Here is a 13,098-nt window from a genome sequence, read left to right on the forward strand (position 1 = left end):
ATTGCCCTGGAAATGTACCTTGTCGGAAAGGTGCGCTGGCTGTATGGGTGCATGATAGGCCACCGAGGGTGCCTGGCAGAGGATGGATTTTGAGGACTGTCGGAAATGCTTACGGGGGTACGGCCCACAGGTAATGGGACTATTGGACGAGGCACAGGCGGTCTCGTTGGGGCTGGGACGCTCTTCAGGGTTGGGGGATTGGCTGGAAGGTTACTGGATTACAACGGATACTGGCTGTACGGGTGGATGGTCATCCACCGACGGGGCCTTGCCAAGAAGGGAGTTTGGGGGCGATGGACCAGGATTACAGGGGGACGGTCCGCGGTTAAGGAGACGGAGGGAAGAAAGACAGGTGGTTGTTTGCGATGGTACAATTTTGTCACGGGCGGGGTTCGTGTGGAAAAAGCTGCTGGTTGCCGCAGGACATAGTTTCAGGGGTGGATGGTCATCCACCTGGTGTCTAGAGCGTTAGGATGGGCAACCTGGGGGGACCGGTGGTCCTACTTCGACTAGGTGCGCCTTTCGCAGTCTGGGGTGTCCTGGCGAGAGAGAACGTTGTACGGGATGCAGGTTTTAGGGGATGGGGGGTCATCCACAGGGTGCCGCAAGGTAGACGGGATGGAGGCGAAAGGCGCACTAGAACTGGGGGTGGGGCAGGGAACCGCCCTCCGGGGGTTTCCCTGGTTGGCGGTACTTTGGAGGGGTGGGTAGTCACATACGGGCGGATCCACCCCTCGGGAGGGGAGAACGGTACACAGGTGACTGATAGCGGGCGCGGGAAGCAATGACCAATGAAGGAAATTACACTGAGGATGCTTGGAGGGCAAGTGATGGGGAGAGGAAGGAGGTCACCGAGTGAATGGGGGAAGAGTCTAACAGGTGAGATGGTTTTGAGAATGATGAAAGGAGAATGAGTCGGTATGGGTTGGGGAAAGTATATTTATTGCATTTATGTACTGTCGAATAAAGTCTAAATGATTGCAACCATGTCCTAATAAAATGGCCTTTTACGCTTCAAGTAACAGCGTGGAGTGTGGTTCTTGCGCGATGCGGGCCCCGGGGGAAGTGAAGGTCGCAGACCAGTCTTCCCCCGGGGAATTCGCGCAAGGACCGGAAGGACATGGTGGGGGTGGGATCATAGGAAGGAGATGGGCGGGAGTTGGGAGGGTATATAGGTGTCAGGAGAGGAGTATTCGGCCTCTTCCTGACACCTGAGCACCACCGGGGGGAGAAAAAAGTTTGTCCGCCCACCCACCCTACAGACATTAGGCGAAGGGTGGGGATAGATTTTGGGCTGAGCGTGCCAGTTTAGGGCAGGGTTGCAGAGTAGAGGCGTCGCGGTACTTTGGAGGGGTGGGTAGTCACATACGGGCGGATCCACCCCTCGGGAGGGGAGAACGGTACACAGGTGACTGATAGCGGGCGCGGGAAGCAATGACCAATGAAGGAAATTACACTGAGGATGCTTGGAGGGCAAGTGATGGGGAGAGGAAGGAGGTCACCGAATGAATGGGGGAAGAGTCTAACAGGTGAGATGGTTTTGAGAATGGATGAAAGGAGAATGAGTCGGTATGGGTTGGGGAAAGTATATTTATTGCATTTATGTACTGTCGAATAAAGTCTAAATGATTGCAACCATGTCCTAATAAAATGGCCTTTTACGCTTCAAGTAACAGCGTGGAGTGTGGTTCTTGCACGATATTAGCAAGCCTCGAGCAATCTCGCGATGCGATGAAACTAACCGCATTAACCGCGCTTATTGCAGGTTTGTAACGCCAGGTTTGGACCTGACTTAGTAATACTTATCATGGCAAGTGGATTGTACGGCTGAGGCAAGATCTACCTATTACCAAGGATGGGCTTATCGCTTCCGTTTTCACGCTGGATTTCCAGCGATGTCTGTGGAATTCGCCGCTATCGCAGGATTTATTATCGCTGTAGAGATATACGTTGAAAATAACGCGATATCTCGGCGATTAAATCCTGCGATACGCAGCGTTACACAGATTCGCGCAAAGCGGGAAATGCAATGTTTATCGCGTTTCCTTGATAATATGCCCCCTGTCTTTGTGAAGGCGAATCCCTCGCCTCATTGTGTGTTTTGGCACTTCCTGCTTGCAGCTTTCTGTGGCTGCCAGTATTCTGATCATCTTTCGACCTGCTGCTGCTGTGTATCTGCACCCCTCTCCTAATGCACCTTTAACCAAAAAACTATGGTAACTTCCACACTTCTGCCGTGCCAAACCCTGTCATTCAAGTCCTGCTCTCCCGTCTGGTGCCCCTTCCTGCCTGCACCATACTTCTGCTGCCATCCCCTGTTTCTTGTCTCCCCAGCACTGCTGCCCCTGTTTCTTCTCGCCCTCACAACCCTCCTCTCTGTTTACTCTCCCAACAGAAGGTCAAAAAAAGCACTATGAAGTGGGCAGCGCAGGGCTCTTCATAGCACTCTTTTTTTTGTCATCCCTTTATCCACCCCCACTTGCCCCCGGGTGCCTAGCTCCTGTCATTGCTTCTTGCCCCATCGCTCGTACCCCCTCCTGTGTCGTGTTCCCCACCATCCCACCCTTTCCTGTATTGCATATTTTCCATTCAGCTTTCTACTTTCCATTGTCTGGCGTCATGTCTGATGTACAGTAAATGGTGTCCACAGTTATTGTTGACAAATTATCATAGACGACCATGGCCAATAGCTGTTTTTTGTGACTGTAAGAAGTAGGCACTGCAACTTGTGCACGTGCTTTGCACTTCATTTACCGACCAGAAACCAAAAGACCTCACAATGCAATCATTGCCTCTTTGTTAATTTTGTAATATGAGAAACTTTGAGTGGCGTAGAAAGTGTCACGGATGGCACTAGTGCAAGCAAGAAAGCTGACCTCTCCTACCACCTGAATGTTTAATACAAGATAATAATTTTTGGGGTCGTGCAGTGGCCCCCCAATACCCAGGGCCATGATGCCACTGCACCTGCTACACTATTGATAAAAATGCTCCTGAGGACCTACTATGCAGCATTGTAGTAGAACTGCCCTCTAGGACTGTGGTTGGTAGGGGAGGCTAATATTGCTGGGTCAGATGTGTAACCAATCTCTTAGCAGTGGAGTGGTTCCGTCCTGTTGGAAGGAAGCGATAGTCTCACCTCTCCTAAAAAAATCTTCATTGGACCCTACCTGTTACGGGAACTACAGACCAATCTCCCTTTTACCATATCCAGTAAAGATAGTGGAACGCTTGGTGAGCCAAGCGCTTTCCGGTTTCCTGGAAGGTAATAATAAGCTGGGGGAAGATCAGTTTCGTTTCCGGCCTGGTCATGGGACTGAGACCGCATTGGTCACCGTGTTGGATAATCTTCGGATGCGTGCGGACAGGGGACAGTCTGCGACGCTGATACTGTTGGACCTGTCCGCCGCATTCAACATGGTTAACCATGCCATTCTATTGCCTACAGATGCACCTCTGGTACCCGTGAGAACAGTGTGCAATCTGGGGGTCAGCTTTAACGAGAAGCTCCACCTGGAATCACATGTAAACAAAGCAGTTAACAATTGCTACATGCTCATTAGAGGTCTCCGTAAGGTGTTACCACTTCTGCCACCTACGGTAAGAGGCACAGTGGCCAGGTGTGTTGTTCTCAGCCGCCTGGACTATTGCAATGCTTTACTGCTGGAGTCTCCGGGCTATTTGGTCTCGCGGCTCCAGAGCATTCAGGCAGCAACAGCAAAGCTTGTTTTAATGAGAACACGTAGATCATCAACCTCTCAGGCATTAGCTGAGCTGCATTGGCTCCCGGTGAGACAAAGGATACTGTTCAAGTCCTTGTGTATTGCTTTTAAAGCACTCCTTGGGATGGGACCTAAACCGCTTCAACGTAGGTTTAGTTGGTATGTACCTGCACGTAGCCTGCGCTCTTCGGCAGCTAATTTGGTAATGATCTGAAGGATAAAAAGATCTACTATGGGTGGGCGAGCGTTCGGCGTAGCAGCCGTGCGCTTGCTGAACAGTCTTCCCCTGGAATTGAGACAAATACAGGCATTGCTGCTGTTCCGCAAGCAAGTTAAGACCTGGCTCTTTCCTAGAGCGCAACCAGCTGACCGGCTCAGTTTATTGTTTGTGTTTGACCTCTTTTACTGTGTCTTAGCGCCAGGATGCCCATAGGGTTACAGTGCGCTTTATAAATGCAAATACATACATACAAATACTAGGCACATTCTAAGTCCTCTACACAGCTTCTGCTAGCTGCTTCTCTGGTCCAGTTGATAATTCCTCATTCTAAGGCTTCTAGACAGTGCTGCAGCTGCTTCTCTATAGTCAGTGGTATTTCCTCCTTCTAAGACTTCCAGACAGTGCTGCTAGCTGCTACTCTGATCTCGTCTGTAATTCCTCATTCTAACTCCTCTAGACAGTGCTGCTAGCTGCTACTCTGTTCCTGTCGGTAATTCCTATTTCTAAGTCTTTCTGACAGTGCTGCTAGCTTCTATCCTGATAAAATCTTTTATTTCTCATTCTAAGTCCTCTAAACAGTGCTGCTAGCTGCTACTCCAATCTCATCTGTAATTCCTCATTATAAGTCCTTTAGACAGTGCTGCAGCTGCTTCTCTGGTCTAATTGGTAATTCCTTATTCTAAGTCCTCTAGACAGTGCTGCAGCTGCTTCTCTATTCTCAGTGGTATTTCCTCCTCCTGAGTCTTCCAGACAGTGCTGCTAGCTGCTACTCAGGTCCTGTTGGTAATTCAATTTCTAAGTCTTTCAGACAGTGCTGCTAGCTTCTGCCCTGGTCCAATATGTAATTTCTCATTCTTAGTCCTCTTGGCAGTGCAGCTAGGTGCTTCTCTGTTTCTGTCGGTAATTCCCCATTCTAAATCCTCTAGACAGTGCTGTTAGTTACTTCTCTAGTCTCATCGGTAATTCCTCATTCTAAGTCCTCTAGACAGTGCTGCAGCTGCTTCTCTGGTACCGTCCGTATTTCCCACATTTTAAGACCTTTAGGCAGTGCTGCAGCTGCTTCTTTGGTCCTGCCAGTAATTCCTCATTCTGAGTTCTCTACACAGTGCTGCTAGCTGCATCTCTGGTCCAGTCAGTAATTTCTCATTCTAAATCCTCTTGCCCAGAGTTCTTCAATCTGTGGGGCGCGCCCCCCTGGGGGGGCGCAACACCATCTCAGGGGGGGCGCGCACTCCACTCTAATCGTACCTTTGTTCCCTGCGTTGCAAGTCTTCTTAGAGCACTCCGGTATGGTTGGAGGGGGGAGGGAGGGTAAATCGATGGGGCGCGACGTGCCCAAGCTTTTGTCTTGTTAACTGTCCCAGGAGGGAGTTGAAATGCTTCAGCTGTTAAAACCGAAAGCAAGTAACAGACATTCATTTCAGCTGCAGTGGGAGGCAAGTAGTCTCTTCTGCTATGAAACCAAACGCAAACTAACAGACAGTCCTGTTCCTTCGCGTTTGATTTCATTTCATAGTGGAGGAGACTCCTTGCCTCTCAATGCAGCTAAAATGACTGTCTGTTGGTTTGCTTTCAGTTTAAGCAGAGGAGATGTCCTCAGCGGCGTCACTATGGGGGTGCGGGGGGTGCGGACCGCACCGGGTGACACCCTCACATGGGGTGACACCAACAGGGCTGGTGTGCGCAGAGCAACCTAACCTTTTAGGAGGAGGAGGTGCCTGTGCGCAGTGCGCACTGTCCTCTCTCCTTTCTTTTATTTGCTTCCCTGTGAAATGCATCCAAAAAAGAAAATCACTTTTGCTGGAAATCAATGTCGTATTTTTCTGACATTTAATTCCAAAATTCAGCATCGGGAATGAAAGTTTAAAAATATGAAAAATAAATAATTAAATAAAGTAAGACAGAGTGGTAGCAAACTGTCCAGATTGATTTTATTCACACCCAAACACATTAGGGCCACTTTTACAGAGTTTGCCAGTGAAGCGCTATTTTTGTTGTCTTGGCTTTGTTTTCCTGGGCTTGGAACTAGTGCACCAATCCTGGAGGTACTGCAATGTGAGGATTGAAAAAAAAATTTGTACTGCTGCTCTGTATCTAGGGATGATGTCTTTTTTTACCATACTGCTTACGTTTTGTAAGGATATAAGCAATGGCCATTGAAATGGGTCTATTCAGGGCCCTGTTGTCATGTCCTTAACTTTTCAGGCAAAAGCACTCACTGATTTCAGAACAGTGAGTGTAAAAGTGTTAAGGTAACCATGTTGTTCCTGCTTACATTTCACATGGTTTGCAAAATTTTGCATTCCCTATGATTGTTTGCTTTTTCCAGGATGCTGTCACTTTTTTTTGTAGGCCACATATTGCTCTTGCCCAGTGCGTAATTTAAATTGAGCCGCATCCAGGTGTTCATAGCTGGCAACAATTGGGTTGTAGTTGAAGGCAGTCTGGGTTTTTCTCAGTGGGGCAGTATGGTGCTCTGTGGGGGAGAGGGTGTGGCACTATGGCCAGAGCTGCTGAATATGGAACTGGGGAACCAGGTTCAGCCTTAATAACCAGTCCGCCAGACCACTCTCCTGAGAGAGCACTATCTCATGCTAGACCTTAGAAGGCTTCGCAAGACTTTAGAAGCCCCGGTGTCGTAGCACCAACAGGTGGACCCTAGCATGACAAGTGTAGGTTAACCTTCAAGGCTTGTCCACCACTAGTCATACTGAAGTTCACCTCCAGTCTTGCGGGCAGGCCTATGAAGCAGTACACCCTAGAACAGTGACCCTGTCACTGAGATCACAGGACCCTTGAGAAGGGCCAGCTCTAGGGCAATGCAACCGGTGTGACCACACCAGGTGCTCACTTTAGGTGGAGGCTTCATTTTTGCAAGTATATTATGGTTCTAAAAGCGCTTGCTGCCTCCTTCCTGGCCTCCAGTAATTTTTGGTAACAATAAAAATGTCATGATGACTCTGGTGATTAATGTTCTTCCTAGAGAGAGATCGGAATTTTGTCTAATGGAAGATTTGACTCATGGAAAGGTAGCTCAGAGGGTTAATGTACCTGCTGCAAAGAACATGTACCATGCAGATCACAAAGTGCACATAATGTAAATAGGCCAGTGGGCTACTGCTTTTGTCAGAGAGATCCTTTTGTTACTTGCGGTTTATAAATTGAAATCCTAACATAGAACAGTGAGCTATTAACTGTCATCTACTTCGCAGCAACACAAGTCCCATTTTTTATTAACTTTTGATACGTTTGAGCTACAATTTATTAGTTTAAATGGTCAGATCATGCTGCAGATCTTGCATTATGAGGAAAATATGGCAGAGCCATTATTATTTAGAAAACATTTGCAAACTAGGATTTTTAGCCATTCATGTTTGAACTGCTGTTTTGGAAAAGGAAGAAGTGCTGATGACAGAAACTCCATTGCTCGGAGACAAATGGCTTGTGCTTCCACATTTTATCGTATTTGGGGACATTCTGTGATTAGAAGCATATCCCACTTTGTGAACACATTTTACTGTCAATAACTCATTATAACCTTAAATAATCATGTGTATCATTGGTTGATAAAACTGGGCAGTGAAACCAAACAAATACAAAAAATTGGGATGTTTGCTCATTCTGGCCACGCCTCTGGCTCTGCCCACTGATCCAATCCTTGGGTTATTCCCGCCCTCTGATTCTCCGCCCACAGTTCCCCTACTTTTTTTCCCCCACTTCGACCACTGATATATCGTGTTGCTGGATAGTGGGAACACCACACCAGTAAAAAGTACCATACCTATGATATTATAAATTCCAATAAACTGTTGACTAGCAGGTAGCCCACTGTACAACCTGATTAATGAATCATTATCACACTGTTGTTAACAGGCACATTTTGTAAATATAGAACCTACATTTACAAACGTTACTAAGGATTCTGTATGGTCCCGCTATTTGCCAACTATGTCCACTGGCGGACTCGGGCGGAGGAGGTCCATGCGGTAAGTCGTGAGGGGGTGAAACCATGAGTTACCCGCACCGGGTGACACCAACCCTAGTGACGCCACTGGATGTCCTGCCTCCCACTGTAGCTGAAGCATTTCAGCTCTATGAATTAACCCTTTCCTGGGAAGGTTAGCTTTTCCCTGAAAAGAGACAAAGTTTCTTTTAAAACTACACAGGCAGGCGCGCAAAATGCCAGCCAGCCATGTGTTGTTTAAACAGCCTGCATATTGCTTGCTTGTCTTGACACTAAATATGGTTATAAATAAAGAAGTATGTATTAATTTGTAATCTGACTTTTTGTCTTTGTGCCCTTTTATTATCAGTCATAGATCATTCAGGCAGCCTTAGTACCCAATTAAAAGTGATTTACATTTATATTTGCTGATCAAAGTATGCACAGACAAGTGCTGAAATACAGCTTTAGGTGACTGCTTATTTTTGTACCGCCTGGGACAACAAAATAATGAGCTGGCAACCCTAATCACAAGACTAGGAGTTTGTTGCAGGATCAGCACATTATTTATTTCCTCCACCCTGATCCCTGGTTACTGCCATAATAGCAATAGTTTAACACATTTAAAACCCTACGCTGCCGTCAATAACATACTGAATTACTTCAAGTGCTGGGATTGCACCTTGCATTCAGACAACTCACTCCTCATTCTCGCCCTTCACTTTCACTCTCACCCTGCACTCACAGCGATCACAATGCATTCACACTGATCCTGATGCACTCACACCATTCACCCACTTACCCTGCACTCACAGTGGTCACTCTGCGCTCACAATGCACTTGCGCTGTTCACCCTGTACCTCACCCTGCAGTCACAGGAGCACACTACCCAGCCTGCACTCATGTGACACTTCACTCACCTGTCCCCCTCACTGCTCAATCTGTAATCTCACTCACATAAGCCCACCACTAACCATACATTAATTTGCCCCACTCTGCACTTACATCCGCACCCAAATTCATATGGTCACCTCACTCACCCTGCAGTCACTCCTCTTAACCTACTCTCACACTGTTGCATGGCTCACTGTGCAATCACATGGGCACTCCTGCCACCCACACAGCGCAGAGGTTAAATGTGCCTGCTACAAAGAATTTGTACCATGCAGATCAAAGAACTGGGTGTGAGTAAACAATGAATAGTGCTATAAAACAAATGATATGGTTGCCAGAAAGGTGCTATACAGAGATGAGGTGCATCGTTGGTAAATGGTAGTGAGAGAATTCATGGAGAAGGAGGAAATGGGGGAGGGTGCGCCAAAAAAGACTGGTTCACTGTGAGCTACAAGTGCTAGGGCCAGCCCTGGCTGGGAGTATGGGCATGTTGTGCCCTATCAAGGTTTTCGTCCTAAATTACAAAAGGACACATTTACATGCACTGCAATCCAGCTTTCCAGTAAAATTAGTGGGCTGCTGCTTTGTTACAACAGTGAAAACACATCACAATCTCTGAATATTAGATGTAAACGCTTTTAGAATTTCGACTATAGTCCCTTTGCACCATTAGTAGCCTGGCTAAAGAGGGTATGGCAGAGCTGAAAGAAAATCATTTAAACTCAAAGCTGTACTGAACAAGGACCCCCAAAATATTTTGGCCCAGGGCACCCAAAATCTTTAACATGTTCCTGCCACCACAAAGTCTGTCAGACAACATTGCTCTGAAGTAAAATAGACAACATCTTTAATTTATTATTAGTTCTATTTTTTTTTAAACATAAGCCCGACGTGTCCTAAACCCTCACTGCTTCAGCCAAGCAACTTATTGTAACACCACTAAGGAATTCTCAATTAGGTTTTCGTTCAGCGCCCTCTCTGTGGACTTTCAACTTTGTCTTCGGATCCATAAATGGTTGGTGGGCAATTATCTCATTATAATGATTTCTAGAGAAGATTTGTTTCTCATGTTCCAACTCTGAGCTAGGGAGTGCTCGAAAAATCTGACAACACTCTCTCCCTTTGAGTCCCTGTTTTGGTTGAAAATGTCTGCAAAATATTCAGCTTTGAGAGAAACTGCTATCAAAACTCTCTTGCCTTTCACCTCGTTCTATTTATGTGAGATTGGGTTCACAGCACTTGCAGTATTAAAGACTAAGGGTCATATGTAGGTAACATACTATTTACCGATTGATAAATACCGAATTTTACCGATTCGGTATTTATGAATCGGTAAATAGTATGTAGGTAAATAATCGGTAATTATTACCGATTCGGTAAATATCGGTATTTATGAATCGGTATTTACCGAATCGGTAATAATGCATCCCTTCCCATTCATTCCTATGGGCCTGGAGGCCCATAGGAATGAATGGGAAGCCAGTTACTATTACCGATTCGGTAAATACCGAATCGGTAATAGGGGAGGCATTATCATGGGTGGCAGGGTGTCACATTGACACCCTGTTGCACCCCTGATTCGTGCATGTGTGCACATGTGGCGCACATACATGCCACTTTACAAATAGCACAAAAATGCTTTTTGAAAGGTATTCGTCATTTACCATCAACTTGTAGTTGGTGGTAAATAACGAATCCAGACACCAATAATGCACTCACTTGAGTGCCCCTTACATAGCATTTCTGGATTCGGTAATTTACCGAATCAGTATTTTACAGATTTCTTAAAATTCCGATTCGGTAAATACCGAATCCAGAAATCAGCCACCTACATCTCAAGTGCCTCAATACCGGTCGGTAACAGGATATTTACCGATTTTCAGCCGTTACCGACCGGTATTGAGGTACCTACATGAGGCCCTTTGTACCGTTCAAGACTGGATGTGGAGCACAATGGCAGTAGCAAAAATACATACACAGATTGACCGTCTCTGTGGCGAAAAACAGGCACACCCGTCACATTTATGTTGATGGTGTTATTATCAATCTATGTCATGGGTAAAACAAAGCATCCTAGTAAAAAGAATTTGCGCACATTTTATCTTGGAAAATGGTGTTTTGAGCTGTGTAATAAGCCTCTGTCATTTCACCACACCCACTCACAAACCTGCAGTTTACTAAACACTCTTATTGTGTTGAACATTATTTGCTGGATATGGCCCGGGATATGCGCGTGGCGGTCGATTATGTAGTGTACCAGATTCCAGAAATATCTGTCAAGTGATGGGGGGGCCCAACATGTAAAAAAATCAGCTGGGGGGGCGCAACCTACAAAAGTTTGAAGACCTCTGCTCTAGCCAGTGCAGCAGCTGCTTCTCTAGTCCCAGTGGTAATTCCCCATTCTAAGTCCTGTAGGTAATGCTGCAGCTGTGTCTCTCTTCCTAGTGGCAATTCCTCATTCTTAGTCCTCTAGACTCCTCTAATAAAAGAACAATACCGTATACAACTCTAATAGCCCTAACTTTCACAAATGTGAGACCGATTGCATTGCAAATTCTTGTTATTGCATGGCACTATGTTGGTCAGTTATTAAAAAAAAAGATTTCAACTTAAAAATATAATCAAATTGTCAGTTTTGATCTGGTAAAGTTTGGGACACATGAATCCATTTTTTTTGTAACTTCGTCTTTATATCATAAGGTTTTACCTGTCGCCAATTTACTCATGTCCACAAAATCACGAATGATTTGAAGTGTTTTAGACGCGAGCTATATTTAATGTAATTTTTTTAACTTTGTGTAAATTAGTCTGACTAATATTGGCAGGTGAAAGTAGCATTGTTTACAATGGCGCTGATCTGTACAATCCAAATATTAAACATTATGCTGGGTGCAAATTAGTTGAGGTGGGTTGGCTGAGTTTGATTTACTTTTGTTCGATTTTATCATCACTGTATTCAAGATTTGTCCGATTTTCAATACATCTACAGTTGTTTTGTGACGTTCTTCACCATTCTGTAATATAAAGGCTCTAGCAACACAATTTGGATTTTAAGTGCATTTTTTTTTTATTAAAATGCAACTACGATTTTCTAAGGTGCATGGCACAATTTTCTTTTTCTCGATCCTACCAAGAATGACTTGCAAATGAAACGTGTATTAATATAGGTTTTTTTTGTTAGCTATTGTTACCTGCAATAGGAAAACAGGATTTAATATATGATAAGCAATCGATCTTAAACTTCCAACCCATCAAAATAAGAGCATGATACTATGTTTAAGACTTTCTCTGAGAAAACCGAAATAAATACTCACCGAAGGAGGCATCTGCCCCTGCACCAAGGTCACAGCTAAAAGGACGAGCAGCAGCATCTTGCCTATTTCCTTTCAAATGTAACCAGTGTAGCCATCCAAACCCTTTTATAGAAGTGCCCTTGGTTTGGAGAAGACCAGCAAGGTTATCTCTTGTGCGTGATGAAACTGGAGCTGAAGATGACATATTTGCACATTGCAGGACCACTTTACTGCTGTTGCCTTCAAACAGGATCCACTCGATAAGATAAGGACACCAGCTGCAGAAGCTCAGAACTCCCTTTCCTAATCCTCCTGTATCCCCAGTCATGGGTTGTAAAACAACAAGCACTGGCAAAGGCAACAGGTGTGGATTATTTGAAACTGTCTTGAGGGGTTTGTGTTTAGAAATACTCCGCCTTATTCAGCTAGTGACGCTCCATTTTGAAGCATTTAGATGTAATTAGTATTAAAATGGAATATCGTCTTGACTTTGTGGCCATCCACAGTTTATACCTGCCATGTACTCTCTAGGAATCCACTACCATTCATTCTATATAACTAATTACCAGCCGATTCCCTTTCTCAGCCTCTCGCCCCACCAACTTTTACCTGATCAGTACTGTATGTCGACATCTAATAATCAGTATGTTTGGGCCAGTGCAGGTCCGACGAACACATGGATTCCCTTTTAGGTGATTAAGCTATATCTTTCCAATATGTGTCTCTCCCCTCAGCACCTTCTGGAAAAATGAAATACACCGATTTGTGGCCAAGATATCTTTATTAGGAAGTTAAATCAGACCACATGGACCAGGGACCTGGACAGTACCCTCCACCTGACACAGTCTAGAGTCTAATCCTTCGCTCCCATCTTGCCCCATGACATCAGTGGAATCCAATACCCGCATCATTCCCAGCTACAACACTTGCTCTCTCCCCCCTCACATAATATTGAAACATAGAAAAGTCAAAGAAATTGTGGTGAAAGAAAATGATGCACAAAGCACCTCAAATATGAAAAAAGCA

The 13,098-nt window shown here is 45.3% G+C and overlaps 1 protein-coding gene across 1 annotated transcript in view; it reads right to left on the minus strand.

Annotated features, from left to right (window-relative positions):
• Positions 1 to 12,173, minus strand: part of LOC146798057 (olfactomedin-4-like) — an 88,171-nt gene extending 75,998 nt beyond the window's left edge. Inside the window, exon 1 of the mRNA XM_085627903.1 lies at positions 12,094 to 12,173. Within this exon, the coding sequence (XP_085484029.1) occupies positions 12,094 to 12,150 (57 nt within the window). The 5' untranslated portion in view covers positions 12,151 to 12,173. The remainder of the gene's footprint in view (positions 1 to 12,093) is intronic.
• Between the last annotated feature and the right edge of the window lie 925 nt (positions 12,174 to 13,098).

The sequence above is a fragment of the Triturus cristatus genome, chromosome 9, assembly GCF_964204655.1.
Source record: "Triturus cristatus chromosome 9, aTriCri1.1, whole genome shotgun sequence".
NCBI classification, from domain to species: domain Eukaryota; kingdom Metazoa; phylum Chordata; class Amphibia; order Caudata; family Salamandridae; genus Triturus; species Triturus cristatus.